This window comes from Chiroxiphia lanceolata, chromosome Z (genome assembly GCF_009829145.1).
Source record: "Chiroxiphia lanceolata isolate bChiLan1 chromosome Z, bChiLan1.pri, whole genome shotgun sequence".
Taxonomy (NCBI): domain Eukaryota; kingdom Metazoa; phylum Chordata; class Aves; order Passeriformes; family Pipridae; genus Chiroxiphia; species Chiroxiphia lanceolata.
This window is the reverse complement of record NC_045671.1, coordinates 33,459,474-33,482,652: the sequence shown is the minus strand read 5'-3', so window position 1 is coordinate 33,482,652 and position 23,179 is coordinate 33,459,474. Positions and strand designations below refer to the sequence as shown.

The 23,179-nt window shown below is 43.2% G+C and overlaps 1 protein-coding gene across 3 annotated transcripts; it reads right to left on the bottom strand.

Moving 5' to 3' along the window:
* Positions 1-1,997: 1,997 nt before the first annotated feature.
* ACER2 (alkaline ceramidase 2) lies at positions 1,998-23,091 on the bottom strand. Of its 3 annotated transcripts, none has more exons than XM_032676098.1 (6): positions 22,512-23,091; positions 16,034-16,148; positions 13,730-13,871; positions 8,408-8,545; positions 4,420-4,557; positions 1,998-3,589 (listed from the first exon to the last, which is right to left on the bottom strand). In XM_032676098.1, the coding sequence occupies exons 2-6, from the start codon at positions 16,107-16,109 to the stop codon at positions 3,403-3,405; spliced, it is 681 nt and encodes a 226-aa protein (XP_032531989.1). In that variant the 5' UTR covers positions 16,110-16,148; positions 22,512-23,091; the 3' UTR covers positions 1,998-3,402. The 3 variants fall into 3 exon arrangements, with proteins under 3 accessions (XP_032531989.1, XP_032531986.1, XP_032531988.1); XM_032676095.1 differs by lacking the exon at positions 22,512-23,091 and adding an exon at positions 21,809-21,946; XM_032676097.1 differs by lacking the exons at positions 8,408-8,545; positions 22,512-23,091 and adding an exon at positions 21,809-21,946.
* Positions 23,092-23,179: the final 88 nt, after the last annotated feature.

The window sequence follows — 23,179 nt, the reverse complement described above, 5'->3', positions numbered from 1 at the left end:
GAAAAACTGCCAACAGCTTCTGGTGCTGTTGTATATATGATTTTTCAGCAGAAGTGAATAACATGAATGGTGACTGGCTCTCCAGGGAACACTGCCCTGGCACCCAATCACCTCTGAGCCCCCGACTCTTGGGGGGGGGCCATCTCAAACTATGACAACAGGCCATTCATTTTTAGCCAATTCTTGCTACTCATCCCTTGTTTCATGGGCTTGCAGTTTTCCAAGTATTTGTTCCGGTTGCAAGAACCAGTTTGCTAAGCAAAGTAATCTCTATCTCACTAATTAATGGCCTTATACCTAATGCAGTCTCCCTCCTCCTCCATGAGTCAGAACTGCTGTTATCCGTGTAAGGGAGAAGTTATCCTTACTATATTTCAAGGAATTGTACTAGCAGCTGCATTTTTCTCCAGAAACATCATGTATGAAAAAGTAAACAATATTTACTCCAAATGCAGATTAATGCTGCAAAGTGTTACATGCTTTTCACAAACATTTAGCATACAGACTTCAACAGAGACAGGAAGAAAACCCAGCCCAACACCATTCCTTACATACTATTTATTGAGTTTTTAATGACTGTGAATTGGAAAGTGTTTGCCACCATGGAAAGTTAACCATCCTGTCTTAAAAAATATGAAGTTTAACATTAAAGGAATGATGGATATCACATGCCAGTATCTACAATATGCTCAACTGCATCCCATTAAATAAACTTTTAACTGAACCTAAAGACCATGAACCAACTCACTTCCTGCTGGTAGGGGAAGAAAGCATTCTGAGGCTTTAAAAGGTGCAGGTGCATACACATCACTTTATACTGCTGCAACATGATACAGCTACTTCAGCACATATATATTCATCTGTATGAGCCAGTGCACAAACCCCTCTGTATGCCATACACACACTTTTTGGGTACTAATGTTAACCTGAAGGTGCAATCTGTGAAGATGTAAAAACTGCATGTTTTTTACTCTTTGAAATAAATTTAGCTATTTTCAGAACATAGAAGTTAATACTAATTTAATGTAAAGTGCAGTAGCTACATCTAAAAGTGGTGAGCTGCTGCTACAGTGGAATATGCCAACTAGTTCTACAATGAAGCTTTGAATAACACAGTGACCTTTGTTCACAGAATCTCCTATCAAGAACATGAAGGCTAGAGGTTAGTTACTAAAAATACAGATGATTCTTGGCCTGTATCTGTATTCATTTACCTCTTCAATAGCTGAATGCACTGAGATTTTTTAAATTATGAAATTACTTCTTTGTCAGTTAGACTGACAAAATATTGCATAAGAAGGCTCCAGTCATTTTGAATAGCACATTATGTCTGCAGTTATTACATTCCCAAGCAATACAGAAAATAACTTACTTATTGTTATATAATAATTTAGCAAAAAAATATCAAAAAATCTTACTCAAAGTAGGGCCATATTAGGCATCAGAAACCTTAGCTGGGTTCCAGCCAGCAATCCTATCTGTATAGTAATATAACTTTTACTACCTGAGAAGTGTTTGAAACTGAACATTTCATAATCAGGGAGAGAGGAAGGAAAAGGACAAAGCAGCTGCTTCAAAGAGTAACAAACATTCCAACATGAATTTTTACAAACAGGTTACATACAAAAATTGTATCACTTTGTGTTAAAAAAGATGTTTCAAATCTACTAGCAAGTGGTATAAATATGCACTGTTCCACTGGAAAGATTTTGCTGCTTTTATGATCAGGCAGTCATCTGACAGTAGTCTACTTACCCACTCTGAAGGTCTCAAGAAGGCAGTCATATTTTCCACTAGCAATCTGCTTTAAGTGGATCAGCATACAACATAGTTGTTGCTTTCTAAGCATAAACTTGAGTACAAAAGCTTTTAAAAATGCTTTGAAAGTTAATTCACCACAAAGTTATTGCTTAAAGTCACTTTCATAAAGATCATACTGTATAGAGTACATTTTCACATTGACAAAAAACAAGTACAGCTTTAGATGTGTCAGCAAAAGAAGAAATCGTATTTCCTGGTCTAATACAAAAAAGAAAATAACACTTACTAATAACATTGTACATTTAAAGCCTTAACAAACTTACAGTTCTGATATTACAGTTTGATGGAATGTGAGTAGACCCTTTTTTCTCCAAAACTGCAGCTATTAGCAGCTACAATGGCTAATATTTGAAAAACATGCCTGCACTTCGCATCGTTTTCTAAACAGACCTAGCACAAATTGCTTACAAGAACCATAGTCATTCCTAAAACTTCAACCCCACTAATCTTAGAACTAAATCAACCTAGACATCCCTTATCTTTACAAAACAGGCTGAAAAGAAACAGAAAATCTGTCGTTTCCTAAGAATGTGAGATGCAATTTCACTGCTCACTGAAATCTAGGTCTTCAGCTTGGTTTTTAGGCAGTTACTCACTTTCTTCCTAAGTATAATCAGTGGAGCACTGGACTATTTTCTACATCACTTTGCAATACATTGGTGAGAAGCAACCTCTCAAATGACATGTGCAGCCAGGTACAAAACTACAAGTTTTTGCAGTTTAATCACACTGTCAATCCATGCTGACCTAAGATCTTACTGAAGTTAGTATCTACACTTCTGTGTGTGCTTCAATGCCAAATTCAAGACCAAAAGTGTCTGCAGAGGTAGAGGGATTTCTGTGGCATTTCTGTAACAGGGAAATATGCAGCACCTAAATGTTCACAGGTCAGTGGAAATACAGTAGAGCCTTGAACTCCTATTTAGTTTTAGGGACTTGTGTCAGCTACTTCTGCATCTACACTGCCTAACTGCCCTTACACAGTTACCCAGCTGCAAATACTAGTTTCCTGTTGTACTTGGGGAAGCAATCATGTACCCTGTGATCCACTGTGATGCTCAGCCAGACTTCCTGTGTGCCACACCAGGCTGGGAGTAGCAAGGGCTTCAAGCACACTCTTGTGGCTATCAGCAAAATCAGAGCCTATGAAGGACACAGGATGACACGTAAGCTTCTTGGACTGGCTTCTTTCACAAAGAAGGCCTTAATCCAGCAGTTACAGAAGAAGTGACTCAAGCACCACAGATGACTTACCACAGAAACATCATTCCTTGACGCTGGTATTTGGAAAGAGCTTTTATCAAGAGAAATGCTACATCAAAAACATTCAGTGCAAAACAGAGCCAACTAGAGAAGCCATTTGTGAACATTTAGTGTTCAAGTGCCTCCACGTTCCTGCTTCCTCTCGCCTCTTAAGAGAGGAAAGAACACACTTCCCTCCTCTTCCTATGACATCTGAAGTGCTGTCTATCTTAGCAAGAAGAGAAAACACAACACTGGTCATTTATCATTATTTAAATATTGTCTATGCTTGAATGTAAATTGAAAATCCGTCCCCAACTGTCAATTCCATTGTCAACTTCATGTAATCTTCACAGGTGACTTCTTGTGTGCGCAGAGGAGGGTGACATAGGGAACTCCAATGAATGCCCACCTTTCACTGGGCCAGAACTTTATGATAGGGCCCTGTTCAGGTATCTCAGAGGCAGCATCAAAGTAAGCAAAGCAGACACAGCCCAGGTATGCCGCAAGGCAGATCAAAATGTGCCTGAGAACAGACACCCACACATCCAAAAAAAACCCAACACCCCCCCCCCCAAAACAAACAAACAAAACATTAAAAGCCAAACAAAAACCCAACCCAAATCAAAACAAACCAAGCCAAACAAACAAACAAACAAAAAAAAGAGGAGAAGAAAGAAAAAAAATCAGTAACATGACTTCAGTAAAGTAGTCAACTAGATCACTATAAAATCAGTCTGTCCTTCACCATATTCCCCCAAGTTCCCCATAGGGTTGCTGCCTGTCCTTTGCATGGAAGGAAAGGAATATAGAGAATATAGAAAACTACAAAGCTGTAGCCTATCCCTGGTTTAAACAAGCTCCTGCTTTTTGGCTTCTCTGCACCTGACAGACCTGTGCAGAAATGCTGACATATGGCCCCCTGAGTAAGCAACCACAATTTGCTGGGTAGTAAAAGAGAAAAGGCATCAAAGCCCTTCACCATTCCTCTACTTCACCATCATTAATTAATCATTAATCCTCATTCACCATGAGGATTACCATCACTGTTATTGATGTAAATCTAAGTTTTCATAATCACAGCTTCAGCTGAGCAGCGCTGTGGGATTTTTACTAATCAGTATGGCAAGGAATTCAGTTACAATTAATGAACTTAGTGCCTGAAGAATTTGATCAGGCCAAAGAGACTCCTAAATCTGCCACATTGAATAGTGTGAGACTTCCTCTGGGTTTATAATTTTACCAGTAATTCTGTCTAGAACTAACCAGAAATAGCCACCAGGCAGCACAGAACGGTAATGTGGTGAGTTTGATTCACATTTGAATCAAACTTTGGACTTTATACACAACACTTACCATACGCAATGCAAATAGGGGAAATTAAACGAGGACCAGATCTCACAAAATGCTTTGTCACTGATCCAGCAGAAAAGTGCTAGCATCCACCAAAGACCTGAAAATAGACCCAGTTTGTATACACGGAGGTTTTCACACCTGAGAAGAAAAACATAAGTTGTTATAAAACAATGCCAAACACCCATCTTTAAAATGACTCCACCACAAATGTCCTTAACAGATGAACTTCACATACAGTAAATCTGGCTTTGATGCAAGGCAGTGGTGAGGTAACAAAACAAACAAACTTTTTATCAGCAGCTGTGTTTTGGGTATTGTCTGTAACACCAATGCGCAAACGGTGGGCAAACATCAAACCATTCCCATATCTAGGGAGGGGTACTCAGGACAACTAGTGATTATTTACACATGCTGTCAGTTAACAACCAGCCATTCAGCAAGTGCTCAGATTTGTTCATAGATGGCACTTTATACAGATTCCCATTAATGCTAAGGCACATTTACAGTCTTCACTGCGATGTACAACTGTTCGTAAGAGCGCGACACTAAACCACGTACCTAAGCAGACACATGTATGGATCAATTTTGTACATGTGACAGACAAAACTACACTACTGAGATGAGTACTTGTGCATTCTGACAGAGAAAAGGGTGTGTGCATGGAGAATACGAAGGCTTTCCTGGACATGTCTGAAGTACATAAACAAATACATGCCACTGCATTCCATTTAAGATAAGAGGTTTGGCCTCAAACTCACAGCTCCAATACCAAGAGCAGAGGGCAATTAATCTGCACAGTTCAAAGAATTCAAGGCTTCAAAGGAGAAGTGAACGCTTAGTTACCCAACACAAGATCAGCCATAGAAATGGTACAGACTGTTATGAGAGGTTTGCTCAGTACCATCACCAGGTACTGCAATATATTTTTATAAACATAGGAGTAGATGCTGCAGGGTGTTCTGCAAAGGACTACCTTAGGGCAAAAAGAGTCTGATCTGTTTAATACTCCTGGGTTTTCTGTGATGACCCATCATGGAGTCTTCAGCTCCTGCAGTAACTGTGCTTCAGAGGGCTGGGGACATGCTTGCTGAGGAGGTAGGGGATTGCAAAGCAACTACTTCTAATACAATGAAGAGATGTAATGCAAATACACCTGGAAACGTAGCCTTCCTTTATTTATCAATAGACGGGGGCACTGATCACTCAAACTATCGCTGAAAGAGGCCCCTGTTAACAGAGTGCTGTTAGCAGAAGGTCTGAAAGACATGTTCCCACTGCTGTGCACAGATCTGTGACATGCTCCTATCCTACTCTAATCTGAAAGAAACTGGATCCCACAAACATTGCACTTCCATTTGCACCTTTTTTCTACACAATGCACAGTGTTCCCTATTTAACACAAATGGCAGTTATTTAAATATCAGAGTTCCTGCAGACAGTGGTGTGCTCCAGTCATTTGCTATTTCAGGGACTGGGCAGGTATACAGCAGCATTATCTTCCAACATCTTGGAACCCTGAAAAAAGCATACCAGCTTTTCTTCAAACCAGTGCAATTTGCTGGGATGTTGCTTAAGTGCTTGATTCAATTTAACACAGTTATCTCCTCTTCTATCCTAAAGAATATTTAACACTTCTCACCAGCTTAACATTTTAGTCAAGGGAATAAGAGAAGTGTGAGCAACTCATGAGAATGAAGCAAGGCTCCAGTCAGATTTCTAGTAGAAGAATCAAATATGAATGGTCAGACCTGAAGCTAGGGTAAACCTTCACTGCTCAAGGCTCAGAAGTAAGCTGAGCAACAATATTGTAGCATCTATCTGCACATGGAGGTAGTTACATGCCTGATGATGATGACTCACTAAATCACTACTAATTTGATGACATTGTATCTCAAGGGGTTGGACTAGCAACTGAAAGGATACACATTCATTCTCACTAACACCATTTCCTAGGAGAGATTTTTCTTTTTTTTTCTTCCTTTTTTTTTTTTTTTTTTAAGAAATACAGTAAGGGATTTGTTGTGACAGAAATGAGAATAAAGTTTAACAATTCTTTTGCCTTTCAAGGACACTTGACTACCTTTTGTTCTTTTGATACCCCTTATCCACAATACTTCCTAGCCATAGACCTTCCTAGCCTAGCATACCAGGTCTGCATTTAAGAATGTAATGCTCTCCCCTGACAATATTATCTCCTCATCAAAGATAAACGTGAGGAAGAAAATAGTCATTTGAAAACACACCAGAATTCTGTAAAAGATTGACACAACACTAGGACACGAATAACAAGAGTGAGTTTTGGTCTAAAACACCAAAAACTTCAGTGTGGAACAGAATAAACTTCTCCTTTCTTCCCTAAATACCTGTTTCAAAGATAAATTTTCACTGCAGCCTGACAAGACTTGTCTGTGTGGTCCCCTCCTGGCTATGGCAGAACAGAATGGAAAAACAGTAAGCATTTTAAGTAATGCTTAAATTAATTTTTCTCCTGCAAAGGGAGATGAGATGACTCCTCATCTCGGGATTTAAAAGAATGTATCTCATTTAAATTTCCAAGGGATCAGCATAGCTTAAAATAAAACCTTTTTATTTGGTTTTTACACTTAGGAATTCATCCAAAAATATCGTAGGTATTACATCATCCCAATGTGCAATTAGAGAGGGCCCCAATTTCACTTCAGGTCCCTTTTAAATCACCAATTCAAAAAGGTCTATCTTCTTTTAATTCTCTATAAAAAAAAAGACACATTTTAATAACATATGACCTTTCAGAAGGAGTTTTAAAAAACAAATACCTGTAGGCATAACAATTCCTAGATTTATCACAACAGTATTTACACTAGCTACTTGTCTTTTTAAGTTTCTCAGGAGCTCATGCCTGCAAAACTCATATGGAACTGACAGAAAATTCACACGGGTCATCCAGTGCCATAACCAGATGTCCCTAGGCCCTGTCAGTAGTTCCTTTGTGCTGTCATTAAAATGAGACACCACCAACATTCTTCAGCTACTGACCTTCTTGTCTACAGCTAATTTCATGATGTTTCCCAAGTGTCTTTGACCACAGAAATACACAGTAGGATGTCTGATGAGAAAAGACTCATGAACACCTTTACGAAACATTGTTAGCAGAGGCTTCTACTGTAGAGTGAAGCAGTGGCAGAACAGGGTAATGTAGCAAACACTAAAATCTTTGTTCTAACAGAAGCAGTCAGAATGCAGACATTTGGTCTTAACTCATTTCTTTTGATGGACATATGCAATATGTAAGAGCCAACATAAGTTGTAAAATCCTTCTCAGACACTGGAGAAGAGGTGAAAAAGGACAAGTTTGAATGCCAGCACTCCTCTAGTCCTTTTTGCAGTGGCTGAAGAGATGAAAAAAAAATGTTTCTGTACAGTTCCCGGTATCAGCGTTATGGAAGATCTCTTTAAAATGTGAAGATCAGTCTCAGGTTCTTTTCTGTTTGCATTCTGGTTTTATGGTTTCTAAGGTACTGATTGATAGCTATCCTCCAAAACTTGGTGATTAACCTTATCTTTGCCAGTCTGACTCCATCATATTCTCCATAGCAGAAGATGAAGTGCTGTAAGACTCACAATACAACTTCGAGAGTTGGAACATCTACACACACTTGGGCTTTGCTCCACATTCAGACTGCAATCATGCCACCACCTCACCCTTATGCACACTATACAGAAGAAATGCTGTCTATGAAATGAAACCCTTGCTCTGATTCCACAATAAACAAACAGATTTGCGTTAGATCGGTTTGCAGCTTGAGGTATGATGCAAGAAGACAGAAGACTGACCTAGTGTAATGGCCTAGGGGAAAAAAAAAATCTTTGACAAAAATGTCTGAACTGCTAAACAAGTTTATACTAGATCTGCTCTTGCATGTGGAAGAAGCATTTCTGATCTGCTATCACAAGCACCAAAGCCAGATCTAGTGTATCATCATACTGCATTCAGGAGAAATATACTCACCTCTTCAACTCAGCAATAAGCAAAGCTGTGCAGGGAACACCCAGAGACATTAGCAAGATGTTGTTGATGGCAGGTTTAATGAAGGCAAGGCAGGTGGTAACTCCAGACAGGACACCCACAGCAGCTTTAAAACGGCTCCTGAATAGGGTTTTTATGGGGTAGAAAGACTGCTCTTAATTCAAAGCTTATAATTGCTAAAACCAGAAACCTTAAAATTATCTTAATAATGTAACAAAATTTAGATTTCTCTAGTTGTGCTTAGGAGATGCAATGACAACACGCATAGAGTGGGATGTGGATCTTACACAGACTTGCATGTGAATGCAGAGTTAATCATATACACAAACCTTTGCTGGGCAGTGGTCTTCTACACACATGTGCACACACACACTCATCACTGGCTTCAAAACAAAGACCACAGTCCAGTCTTCCTCTTCCCACAATAAGTTATGAACAAATCCATCTCTGCACATAGCACTATACTTCCTCAAAAAGTTCTGTGTCATCATTCTTCAAGCTTTTAACATGGATTTTTAGAATATTTTGTTACTGTTAATGCCCCAACTTCTACAGTCATCTTACAGTCTGCTTTCCTTTATCCCTTTTAAGCCTTAAAAGATACTGAAAACATATGGTAATGTAGTGGTTTGGATTTTGTTTTCCCCCAGAGGCTAAGAAAAGTGGTAGACCCCAAGGGGTGGAAACCCCTGGAAGTTTTGAAATTCTGCCCAATGGGCGCTCCTGCAAAAATGTCAACATCCCACAAGCTCACCGGAAGAGACGAGTTGTTTTTGGTGGTTAGAAGAAGTAGCCATGTTGTAGAGCCACGATGAAGGGTCTCAGAGCCCCACAGGGGGGCTTTGGCCCCCAGCCCCAGGCTGGGGGAGCTGCAGGGACCTGGAACAGCATAAAGCTGGGCTAGGTGCCTGTAGTTATGCCGGGAGATGTCTTCTCCATCGTGGGCAGAGGCCGGAGAAAAGGCAGCAGCTGGCACCGACCAGAGAAACGGTGGCAGAGAGCCAGAAGAGATAAGACGGAGCAACAGAGACATGCAGCACCAGAGAAAGAACTCCTGGAAGGAGAGCCGAGGAAAAGAGAGTCAGCAGCAGAGCTACAGAGTTCTTGGGGGTAAGAACTGATACCAGACCCCCCCCAAACTCCTTTGATCCCTCTGAGAAAAAGAGGGAGATGGACTCCTATCTTGGAGAAGAGTTTTGGACATGCAGCACTGGAGAGAGAGAGGAGCTGAGAAGCTCAGTCGTCCTGAGAGCTGAGCCAGGACGGTGGGGGAGGTTGGCCTTGAGGGCCCTCCCTTGCTGCAAGCTACAAAGAAGCTCGCAGCCTGAGACAGGGCACAGAGGCCCTGCAAGGAGCTTGAATCTCCTGGAGATACCAGACCGTCACAAAGACCCCCTGCGTCTTCGTGATATGACCGTGGTGGAACAACCTTGTCTGGGGTGACGTAGCCCACGGAAGACCCCTTTGCCTGCGTCAAGGGGCCAAGGGAGCTTGGATACCTCCCTCCTGAGTGCTGGCAGACATCCAGCAACAGCTGCATGCACAAGAGAGAGACAGACTGCTACTCTGAAGAAGCTGCTGCCCTGAGAGACTGGAAGGGATCTGTCCTTCTTTCCCTCCTGGACTTTTATTTGGAGGGGAGAAGAGATCTGATCCATTGTAAATACTATATGTCATGGTAGAGATAGTTGTGATCGTGTGTATAATGTGTTATAGTATTTATTTGTACAGTCATTGTAATATATTCCCTTTCCCCCACTTTGAGTCTGGTGTGTTTTGTCTGGAAAAACCCATCTCACATTGGGTTGAGATGTGGGAGGGGGAATGGAGCTAGGGAATTGGATTTTGGGGCTATCTCAAACCATGACAGGTAAGTACGAACATTTCTTTTAATCAAATTCAACAGTAGGTAAGCAATTCCCAAAATGCTCTTTTATAAGACTAGGATTTGGTATATTCTTAGCATAAATGAAATCAGAATTGGGCCCTGTGCAGACAGCCTAACAACTTTTAAGTTAAATATATGTTAACTGTTGTTTAAACTTCAAGTTTGGACTTTAGGCAACCCATTTCCGGTCTGTGGGGGGATTATGGCAGACAGAGGATCATCACATTGCCCTTCCAACTATTGAACCATAGCTTTATAAAACAGTTGCTGTCCCAAAATGGCTCTTCTATGTCTGAAGTAGGGTCTCAATATACTTCTGCAGTATCATTCCATGGACACAAGTGTTAACACCTTTACCTAGCTCATTCCATTTGCCTTCTGCAATAACGTTTTTCTTTCTCCTGGAAGGCAACAAGATACTTAAGTAGGAAGTTCTGATCTGACATGAATGTCTTAATGAATAAAGACATCATCAGTTGGTCATGATAGATAATAACATTTGCAGCACTGAAAATCCAAAGTGTGATGAGGATGAAGTGAAGACCACAGCACTGAGCACAGGATAGACATAATAATAGCTAGGCAACACAAAACCCCAAAAAATATTAACCAAACATGTTCTAGGTTAGGGCTTCTTGCACAGTATGTCTCTCTCTTGTATCCTTCAAAAAGTAATTAAGACCTTAACAAATAACTGTCTTGACAGATTCTCTGGAAGAGACATGTTCTGAAATGTTAAAGGATAGGGGACATCCTTCACCTCATCTCAGTATTTTTATGGATCAGTTATAACCTGGGAGATCTAGTATTTATAGTTTTAACATCAAATTCAACAGTATTCCACCCCAAAAGTGCTGTTATTCCTTTAGAAAAGAATATAGTTTAACATCTTGTTCCATTCTACATACATACCCAGTGTGAGGGACTGAAAAAAGTTACGAAAAAGTTATTACTGGCTGGAAACAACTCTGTGGGGAGGGGAAGGGGGCAGATCGGGTTCTGCCATGATGGGATTGTGCTCTGCTCCCTCCATAACCCCACCTCCTTGAGAGCCACTGGTGCAGCTGCCAGCCACTGGCACACCAGGAGCAGCGCTCCATACTTCTGCCCATCCCTGGAGCCTTTAGTCCAGCCCACACCACACCTCCTGGAGCCCCTAATCCAGCCCCAGAATGGCTGGCACAACGGAAGCCCCACCTGGGGTGGATCGTCACAGAAGTCCAAAACAATAAAAGCAGCATCACGTAGCCAGCACATACTTGTGGCCCTGCTGCTTCCTGGACTCCTGGTAGCTGGATCTAGGGTGGTAGCTATAACTCTCTTTTCCTCCCCTTCTTTCTTTCTTCTTCTTCTTCTCCTAATTTCCTTTCCTTGAGATTTGGGTAACTGAAACCTGGATGGGTTGGAATTTGCTAAGTCAATGCTTTGTGAAATGCTCTATGTTGATTGAACGCTTCTTTGAAATTTTTGTCAAGTTCCTTTATTTTTTCAAAATTTGCCAGTAAAAGTGTATTATTTTGACCCCCTGAGAAGCATCGTAGTGTTTCTCCTGTTATAAAAGAACTGAAGGCCCCTTTTAATAAATCTGTGAGGTGGGGTTTTTTTAACGTAAAACCTCTACAATGAGCTTGTGGGCCAAGACTGTGGTGTTACACTCAGTACAACCAGAAGACAGTGACAGATGAAATAAAACAGCCCCTTTAGGCTTCTGAGAGATAATTTACAGAGTTTACATAAATTACACATAAATTCAAGACTCTGAATCCTTCTTCACTTGAACTAAACATCTAACAGTCACACCATAAACCAAAAGACCCCAGTAAAGCCTGTTTGCTTGTTAAGTTGATGGTGTTCTATAACAGCACTGTGCTGCAATATGCAGATATACTAAATGACAAAGCCACTAAACCATATAAAATTATAGAACAGGCTGAGTTGAAAAGGACCCATCAGGATTGAGTCCAACTCCTGGCCCTGCACATGACACCCCAAGAATCATAATAGGTACCTGAGAGCACTGTCCACATGCTTCTTGAACTCAGACAGGCTTAGTGCTGTGACCACTTCCCTGGGGAGTCTGTTCCAGTGCCCAGCCAGTCTTCGGGTGAAAAACTTTTTCCTGATATCTAACCTAAACCTCACTCTGACTCGGCTTCACACTGTTTCCTCAAGTCCTGTCACTGATCTCTAGAGTGAAGAGATTGGCACCTGTCTCCCTGCTTCCCCTCATGAGGATTTTGAAGATTGCAAAGAGGTCTCCCCTCAGACTCCTCCAGGCTGAACAGACCAAATGACCTCAGCCACTTCTCATGCAGCTTCCTCTCAAGGGCCCCCACCGTCTTCGTTGCCCTCCTTTGAATGCTAAGAGCTTAATATCTTCCTTATATTGCAGTGCCCAAAACTGCACACAATATTCACCTCCCTCAACCGGCTGGCGATGCCCCCCAGGACACGGTTGGCCCTCCTGGCTGCCTGGGCACTAATGATTCATATCCAACTTGCCATCAACCATGACCCTTAGGTCCCTTTCCATGGCACTGCTTTCGGCATCTCATTCCCCAGTCTGTACAACCACCCAGGGTTGCCCCAGGTGCAGAATACGGCACTTTCTCTTGTTGAATTTAATCTAATTGGTGATTGCCCACTCCTCTAATTTGTTGAGGTCTCTCTGCAGGGCCTCCCTGCCTTCGAGGGAGTCAACAGCTCCTCCCAGTTTTGTGTCAACAGCAAATTTACTTAGTTTTCCTTCAAGTCCTATGTCCAAGTTGTTAATGAAGTTGTTGAAGAGAACTGGGCCATACACATACGCTGTACGGAGTAATTAAAAGTACACTCTGCCCAGTGCAAGCTATTTTGAAGAATGGCCAATCTAGGCAACAAAATTCTCTTCATCCACCCTCCATTAGCAGCTTCTAATAAGGCATATGTCAAGGAAAAAAACAAAAATCAAACCAGTCTTAGCAATCTTCAGAGAGAACAATCACTGCCTTAACCACTGCCTTAAATATTCAGATGAACATTCAGCTGACTTCCATAAGTCCACTTGTATTTACACTTCAGGATATACAAAAGGAAGAGTGAAAGCTGGCTTCTCTTACATTAGCTGTAACTTATATAAACTACTCACTGTCAAGGTCTCCCTGGAATAAACAAGAATAGACTCTTCCAGAGGCAAGTCACCTCATCTCAACACCTGAAGTTACAGGGTGCAAACCCTGCCATCAGCAACTGTAGACTCAGGAATTAAAAAAAATATGGGCTGAAACATAAGCAACCATAAGAGAACGGAGTAAGAAAAGACAGCAGCAGCAGCGATAAGGCTGGATGATAACTCAGTGCCATTATGTGCAGGTTTAGGTGTTAGCACAACAAGTTTCAAGAAACTTGAAAGCATACATGCATGATTTTATGATTACCTGTCATTTCGAAAAACCCTGGGCAGGTATCTCCTAGGGAACCACATGGCAAAAGCACACATCAGGACCCAGAGAATAGCCAGCTCATCCAGCATCTGGCCCAGGAAACTGAGTGTGGCATGAAAATAAACAGATCCAATTCCTGGAAGAATTAATCAAAAGACAATATAAATAGTTGCGGTACCATAATAGACCAAAACACACTGCTCATGCTCAGAACTTCACAGAAAATAGTGGATACCATTTGGTCAAGAAAAGATTATTAAAAAATAAAACCAGAAAACAAACGCCAACTTTCCTAAGATGCAATCCAGGTCATTGGCCTCTCATTAATTATAAAGCAAACACTTCACAAAAGGAGCAGCTGAAGATGTCAGCTCCTACTAAAAAGTCAGATGTATATGAAGAGACCTCATGTGGAAAAGTACAATGCAAAATCAATTAAGGAACACAAGCCAAATGCTGCTTCTCAGCTATTTTCTCAATAGCAGAAGAATAGGTAAGACAAAGATAAAAAGCAGCATCTGATGACTACTCAATCATGCAGAAAGTGTCACAGTGCCCCAGGGTGCTCTGGTTATTCCTTTAAAGTGCCCGCAGGCATGAACACACTTCAGAATCTCACATCTACAAAACAGCTCAACTTTTGGCCCTTCTCAATATGTCATGGTTTGAGATAGCCCAAATTCCAATTCCCTAGCTCCATCCCCCCTCCCACATCTCAACCCAATGTGAGATGGGTTTTTTCCAGACAAAACACAACCAGACTTAGAATGGGAAAAGGGAATATATTACAATGACTATACAAATAAATACTACAATACATTATATACACGACTACAACTATCTCTACCATGACATAAGTATTTACAATGGATCAGATCTCTTCTCCCCTCCAAATAAAAGTCCAGGAGGGAAAGAAGGACAGATCCCTTCCAGTCTCTTAGGGCAGCAGCTTCTTCAGAGTAGCAGTCACTAAGCAGCAGCATCTTCTAAGGCAGCAGGCTCTCTCTGTCTCTTCTGTTTCTTGTAGCAGCTGATAGCTGGATCTCTGCCAGCACACAAGAGGGGGTATCCCCCTCGGCCACTCGTCTCTCCAAACGAGTGGTCTTCCGTGGGCTTCGTCACCCCAGACAAGGTCGTATCACCACGGTCATATCACGAAGCACAGGGGGGTCTTCGTGACGGTCTGGTATCTTCAGGAGATTCAAGCTCCTTGCAGGGCCTCTGTGCCCTGTCTCAGGCTGCGAGCTTCTTTGTAGCTTGCAGTAAGGGAGGGCCCTCAAGGCCAACCTCCCACACTCCGTCCTGGCTGAGCTCTCAGGACGTCCGAGCTTCTCAGCTCCTCTCTGCAGTGCATGTTGCACTTCAAGGCTCTTTCAAGTAAGAGTCTATCAACTTCCTCCTTCCAGGAGGTCTCAAAGGAGTTTTGGGGGGTCTGGTATCAGTTCTTACCCCCAAGAACTCTGTAGAACTCAGCTGCTGACTCTCTTTCCCTCAGGTCTCCTTCCAGGAGTCCCTTCTCTGGTGCTGCATGTCTTTGTTGCTTCTTCGGTTCAGTTCTTATCTGTCTTGGCTCTCTGCCACCGTTTCTCCGGTCAGTGCTGGCTGCTGCTCTGCGCCCATGGAGAAAAACATCTCCCGGCATAACTACAGGCACCTAGCCCAGCATTATGCTGTTCCAGGTTCCCACAGGCCCCAAGCTGGGGCTGGGGGCCAAAGCCCCCCTGTGGGGCTCAGAGCCCCTTCCTCGTGGCTCACAACATGGCCACCTTCTTCTTCCCTCCTCAAACTACAACTCTTCTCTTCCGGTCTGGTTGTGATATGTTTACATTTTTTGCAGGAGCGCTCATTGGACAGAAATTCAAAACTTCCAGGGGTTTCCACCCCTTGGGGTCTACCACTTTTCTTATCCTCTGGGGGAAAACGAAGTCCAAACCACTACACAATACGATGCAAAACCTATTACCCTCTTCAGTTGCACTGGCTCTTTCAGCTCTCATTTAAATGACAACATAGGAAGGAGGGTCAGCACTGCTGCAGAGTAAGCCCAAACATGAAAAAAGAAAAGTATGCAAAAAAATAGGAAGGGAACAGAACTATGGTCAAAGTTCCCACCAACCTCAAATTGCAAAAGGCATTTTCCTTTCAGAAACTATGGCTGTTTCAGCTTTATGCAGGTACAGACAAACTCTTCTGTACATGTCAAGATTGCTTTATTTTGCTAAACAATCAAATGCAAGCAATAAGAACTGATTTCCTCTCTCAATTCACATGAGTTGGCAAACAGACTAATCAACTTACCAACCACGACTAGCAGAGTCCATATTAAATACATTCCACTGTTGAAGCAGATTGCATATTGACGGAACAAGCACATACATATGGGTGGTAAAATGAAAAACAAGACGTTGCTTATCTAGGAAAAAAAATAACACAGTCTCACAAAGACAGAAAGTAAACAAACCTTAAATATCCATAGGGTTTCTAAGACATCTATAATAACAACATTTTGGCATCCAGTGAAGCCCTAGCTCGGTAAATTACGGCCCTCTGTTTTTTCCAATCCTTAGCTGTTTTTGCAAAAGCATCAATTTGTTCTGTTTAACATCACTAACAAATAACAGCATAAAAACTTTAATCAACATAAAATGCGGCTATTCATCTTTAAACTACATTTCAAGCTGATTCCCAGAGGAATTTTATTAAGAATCTACAAATATTCAAGACTGCTGCAATTCAGATGGCATACAAGAGCAAGCAGCTGAGGAACAGGATGTACAGACCAGCGACTTGTCCTCTCAATGGCTGTCAAGCCTAGCATGGAAAAAGCACTAGAAGAACTGGCACTAGACAGAGCTAGTCAAGCTGGAAGTCAATTTACTGAGCAATAGCTATTATGAGGAAGGTCTAAAATACGACACTAAGCTAACAGTTAGAACCCTTTTTGTGCAGGGCAAAGAGAGCCTGGAGCTCTAAGTTCCTTTACATTTCATTTTTTTCTCTTGGTTCTCCATTACTGAAACAACTGAATATGAATTGAAACTATAGGAAGGTGAAAAAGCTGATAATTCAGACCATTGCTAGAGGTTTTTGTAATTTAATATGTAAGATTTGAACATGTTTTATGTTTTGTCTTGCCTAGCAACAGCCTAAAGCATGATTCTCTAGTTAAAGACTGAAAATACTTTACTGGCAACTAGCAGGAGCTGTCACACTCGTAGTGATCACTTGGTTCTCCCCAGAAGGAGCTGCCATTGCTGAGGGTCAGGCAGGGCACTATAACTGAGTAGCTATGAAAAGACTCTACTGCTGCTTCACAATGGGGCAGGGGACAGAATGAGTTATCCAGCCTCAGCTTTCTCATGTTTGCGTACTTAGCCTCAGCACAAGAAAAAAATCACCCCCTGCAACATTTCCATAAAGTTGATGTAGAAAACAACTCTGAGGCAAGAGCACTCCTTTGGGAAACATCACCTCTTCACAGAGACTTACAAACTTTTACTGACATTAATGAAAATCTAATGGAGAAATAATTCAAGAACGACATATGAATTTGTTCATTCAGTTACTGTTGTCCACCATTCAACACAATCTGAGAACAGATTTTAAGAGGCGGAACAATTTGCTTAACCCATGTAAAGCAACCTATATGTTCAAAGAAAGAGGCTCACTTGAGCATCTTCCATTCACAAAAGAAAACACACAACTCCATGCAGCAATGCTGGGAACACAGTCATGGATCAGGATCCCAGTACTGACACAAGTACGGAGCAGGAAGACTCCCCTCACCCTAAGGCAGGCAGGAATCATACATGGTGACAGCAGGGATGATGGAATATGAACAAGTCCTCTAGGGGCCTGGGAGTGCTCTATGCATTTTTGGCTTTTAGACACAGTTAGGCCAAAGACAGCTGTCAATAGGCAAAAACAGATGGTTATAAACAAAGCGGATTGGAAGACAACTTTTCCATCTCTACAGCTGAAACTGACCAATGAGGAAAATCAGAACAGGCAATCACAGTCTATAAAAGTTTGGCCAGAAAGTCCTTATTTTGACTAGGAACAAGACAACAAAGGAAACACTAGATCTGCTTACCACAGTTGTACCAATGCAGATTTACACTAAAGATGAACCAACAAGGGAGCAGTTCGATCCTATGGTAGTGCTCCTCTGGCACTGAACTACCATTCCTGCTAAGGTCCTGCCTGCAACTGCAGGAAAACCCTTGCAAACTGGGGCCTGATCATGACTTGTAATCTTTGCAGTGGCCAGCAGGAAGATTTTGTAAAATCTTAGAAGTTGAAATAATTTTAGTACTGTAAGTTTCAATACTATAGTATGATTTCAGAAAGTATGGTTTCAGAAAGTGCATGTGCAATTTTTTACATAATAAATTGGCCTGCATGATTTTATAGAGTACAATTGAAATGCTCATACTGTTAAGTGCAAAAAATGATATGAGTAATAGAGAAAATTTCCTTCAGGATCTGCAAAAGGCATTGATTAAAAGTTACAGTTCTAGAAAAAAGGCAAGCAGCCCCTCAATAACAGTCCATCCTTTGGTTTCATATAATTCTGCAGCTTTAGTTTTAATTTCCAACTAATTAAGTATATAATAAGAATACAGGACATAGGCCTATTGGACAGGGAGAATGCCAGAGGCTTGCTCAGATCATGACCACAGAACTTCACTCACATGTGGCCACTCCTGATACAGTATGTTTCCTGCAGTCCTACCAAAGCTCCTGTATTCACCATCAGCTACATCTCCCAGACATCAGCTGCAGTATTCAACCACCAGAGGAAAACTTACTGCTCTACCTCTTTGTGAGCAGAATGCAAAAGTGAACTGAAGTAGCTCTCGGTGAGATCAGAGAGTTTGTATCTTCTATATCCCAGTACATGAGCATGCCACTCACAAACACCAGAAAAAACATGAAGTAGAGAAGGTACAAGGATTTTCTCACACTCCTAAGACTACTTCACAGCTTTTTAACACTTTTATCTCCATGTTTATAGGGAATACAAAAGGAGAAATAAACCCCTGGCAATTCCCTTCTTAAATGGAAATCTGGCAAGAAAGTACAAGCACAACTGAATGCAACATATTGAACTGCTAAGTACTGACTTTGCTAACATCAGGAGAAAAATACTGGTTTCGGGTGTTTAAAAAACAACAGCTTTTTTTGTAGATATCTCTTCAGAGAGTAAACTATTTTGATCATGAGGAAGCATTTGTTTATGTTCTGGAGTAGGGTTATATTGCATCAGGACATATTACTTTATTCATTTCAGAAAGAAAAGGAGGAAAAAAAAGATAGTTTTCCTATAACTATACTTTCAATTTGAGCCAGAGTGTTTTGTGGCCTCTTTACTGAAAAAGTATGTCCTCAATCACTTTAGCTAGACAAAATCACATCAGTCTTTGTGTATGTTTTAAAAAATTAGTCTGATCAATTTGTTCAAAACCTATAAACAGATACTCTGCTACTGATTTAAGTGTGTTGAGTGCTTTGGTTTGAGTCCCACTAGAATAAATAAATGTTTTACAAATACACTACAGATAAGCTGCTCTAGTTTTGTGCTTACACGAATATTGCGTGAGACCTTAACCACAACTCTGACCTCAACTGTGACATCTTAAAATCTGGATTAGGAAGGTTTTAATCTAAAGCTTAACGACCCAGATACCAGATTAAGGTTTGCTGAAGAATGGTTCCTGACACTTCAAGAGGTTTGACTGAGTCAGTCAGAACTGAATCATACTAAAAGGAATAAAATTGAAGTGTCACCTAAGATCCCTGTTAGAGTAGGGCCAAAATTTCCCAACTGTCTTGTGAGCATCAGTTTTTATGCAGACACAGTTGCACAACTGCATCAATCCACTTCAAGTCACTGCTTTAATTTTCAGAAGTTGCTAATACAAAAATCAAACCCTTACAATGACTCTGTACTACTGAAGAGAGGCTAAACATGACTACCCTCAACACGGTCTCTTTTTTCCCACTGTCTTCAAGGCAAACCTTTTTCTGTGTCTGTCTGGAACCTCAGTTATTCATCTGGACACAACTGCAGCTTCTAGAATTTTGCAAGCTTCTTTACCATGGCTAATCAGCTCAGTACAGTGTTGTGGTTTAATCCCTGCCAGCAACTTTTTAGTGGTTTAATCACTGCCCAGCCGCTCGCTCACGTTCTTCGCAGCAGGATGGGGGAGAGAATTGGAAGGGTAAATGTGAGAAAACTGGGTGGGTTGAGAAACTGTGGGTTGAGAAAAAGACACTGTAATAGGTAAAGCAAAAGCTGCACACATACGCAAAGGGAGACAGGGAATTCATTCAACACTTCCCATGGGCAGGCAGGAGTTCAGCCATTGCTAAGAAAGCAGGACCCCATCACGTGTAACAGTGACTCAGGAAGACAACCACCATCACTCCAAACCGTTCCCTTCTTTTTCCCCCAGTTCTATATGCTGACCACAATGCCATATGGTCTGGGATATCCCCTGGGTCAGGTGGAATCAGCTGTCCCAGCTGTGACCCCTCCCAATTCCTTGTGCACCCCCAAACCACTCACTAGTGGGGTGCGGTGAGCAGCAGAAAAGGCCTTGAACTGAGGAGGGCTGCTGAGCAGTAAACGAAAACATCCCTGAATTATTAACACTGTTTCCAGCACAAAACATCACCCCACAGAAGCGACTATGAAGAAAATTAACTGTACTTTAGACTGAACAAGCACATACAGTCAGATGGATACCCATCCCCCTGCATAGCTGGCTCCCAAACACATTTGCTGTCTTCAAATAACCTTTTGTATCCTGACATTTTCCTCCCTTTGTTTTTGGTTCTTGCACAATGTCATCAGACACACAAAAAAAGCTGACAGTTTCTCTCACACACCCTCAGAATTCTCCCACAGCCACCACACACAGGTCCTTGACAGCTAAGTAAAAGAAAAAAACAATGTATACCATGCACCATGGAATTACGTGCTCTGTATGTGCAGCACCTCCCATTATACAGACTCCAGTAAGTGAAGACTGACACCTAATTCTTTCTTCATTAGACACTGGCTTGAAAGAGAAAGATTAGAAAAGGATGGAATATGAGAGAAAAACCTGCACGTTTTAAAGTAGAAGAGACAAAGCATCTATAGAACAGAAAAGACACTGGATATTTGCAGGTTTGCTCCTGGACACCTGTTTTTCATGGAAAGACAAAGTACTTGAAAACCCAATGGGTTACCTTACTGTTGTGTACCTATTTGTCACTCCAATTCTTTACATCAACAGGGTGTCAGGAGTATTGCTCCCTTTCCAAGGCATGTGGTACAGGGCAGCCCAGCTCTGTTGCTGGGACTGGCCTTTTTTAAGTTATTTCCAGCAGCTGAAACGTATTGAGAAGGTGCAACAGGATTCAGAGGTAAACCACAGCTTATTAGAATGAAGCAAAAATTACATTATTCCTCTTCCCTCTCCTTCCTTTCTTCACCTACTTCCTTAAACAGTCAACTCTTCTCCCAAAAGTACACTCTTGACTTCATCCTGCAACCTTAAGGCAAACTGTTCCTGAAAACTCACACACCTGGGTGAAATCCAGTTTTGCCTCCAAAGACCAAGGTGTATTTATCTTGACCCATCACAGTGTTGCAGCTATCAAGAGGCTGCCACCTGTCTAGCAGACGGGTACCAGACGCGGGCAATCCCGCACCAAAAATTCTGGGCTTGGCCATCACAAGGCTCGGCACAGACGAGGAGGGGGCCTGCTGCACATTAGTTACTAGTAGTAGTATGGCTAGTATGACTAGTAAACCTTCCCATTTTATACCTGCAATACCAAATCTCTTCTTTTTCTTTAATTTTAGGCATGCCACAGAGCGGAGAAGCAAAAGGAGGAGGCAGCCATAGAAGGACAAGCTACAATTCCACGAAAACCCTGCAGGAGACGGAGGTGGCAGGCAGCAGGAGCCCCCAGGGCAGCAGCGGACTCTGCCGCCGCCTCACGCTCGCCCACCCGCCGCGCCCCGGCTCCGAGGGGTTGTCGGTCCCGCACCAGCGGCCAGCGGCCGCCGCCACGCACCGTGTTGTAGAACTCGGCGATGGCGGGCACGATGGTGTAGTTGTCCTCACACCAGTCCACCTCCGAGCTGCCGGCCTGCAACTGGTCCCACCACAGCAGAACCCCCATGGCCCCCGCCCGGCCGCTCCCGCCCTCCGGCCCAGCGCCGCCCCGGGGCAGCCACCGCACCGCCCTCCCTACGCCGCCCGCGCAAGGGGCGGGCGCGGGGCGGCCCCTCTGGGCAGAGGGCGACAGGCCCAGTTCCGGCAGGCTCGTTCCAGGGGACGAGCTGAGTCTGCTTCGCGGGACCCCGGCCAGCCGGGCGGGCTGAAGCGCTGTTTTCCCGCTCCCCGGCGCCCTTGAGGAGCCAGATCCTTCACCCGCGTGGCCAGCCCGCCCGCGTCCCTTGCACTCCTTAGAAATACCACAGAATCACACAATTGTTAGGGTTGGAAGGGACTTCTGAAGATCATCCAGTCCAACACCCCTGCCAAGGCAGGGTCACCTAGAGCAGGTTACACAGGAACGTGTCCAAGTGAATTTGAGTGTCTCCAGAGAGGGAGGATCTTCGACCTCCCCGGGCAGCCTGTTCCAGTGCTCTGCCACCCTCAATGAATTGTTCCTCACGTTACAGTGGAACTTATGTTTTAGTTTATGGCTGTTTCTCCATGTCTGTCACTGGGCACCATTTAAACGAGTCTGGCACCATTCCCTTGGCACCCACCTTTGAGATATTTATATGTAGCGATGAAATTCCCTCTCAGTCTTCTCTAGTCTAACTAAACAGGCTCAGGCTCAGCTTCTGCAGTCTCTCCTCATAAGAGAGATGCTCCAGACCCCTGATCATCTTTGTAGCCCTCTGCTGGATCCTTGCCAGCAGCCCCTTCTGTTCCTTGTACCGAGGAGCCCAGAACTGGACACAGCACAGCGGTCAGCTCCAGCCGCGCGATGAAGAGCGGCCGCCAGTGCGCCTGCGCGCACAAAGTGCCGGACAAGCGGCCCCGGCGGGGGACCGGGATAGCCCATCCCAGGGTAAGCTGGTCAGGTCGCGCAGTAAACGCGCCTTGTCCGGAAAGCCGGTGCGCCACGTATGGATGTCGCTTCCTATTCCCGGTGCCGGTGCCCCTAGCCCCGGGGTGGGCGCGCCTATCCCCCCAGTCCCTCCGTGCGGCTCCACTGGCTGTCCTTAAGGAGCACTTCGTCACTGCACGAGCAGTATCAGAAGAAACAGTCTCCCCCTCAGATGCTGCCCCCCCGGGCAGGTGCCAACTTCCCGCCGCGCCCCCCCCCCGCCCGGTCGGGCAGGATGGTGAGGGCGCAGAAGGCGCTCGGGGCCGGGACACGCCCCCAGGGGACGCCCCCGACCGCGCCCCTCGCGCGGCGCAGCCTCGC

What these genes read in the sequence shown, in the direction of transcription:
- ACER2 (XM_032676095.1), bottom strand. Translation starts at nt 21,916, where the DNA reads ATGGGGGTTCTGCTGTGGTGGGACCAGTTGCAGGCCGGCAGCTCGGAG. An exon ending in GACTCTGCTAGTCGTGGTTG is followed by an intron (nt 13,872 to 16,033) that starts GTAAGTTGATTA and finishes TAATTCTTCCAG; the next exon opens with GAATTGGATCTGTTTATTTT. An exon ending in AGGGTTTTTCGAAATGACAG is followed by an intron (nt 8,546 to 13,729) that starts GTAATCATAAAA and finishes AACCCTATTCAG; the next exon opens with GAGCCGTTTTAAAGCTGCTG.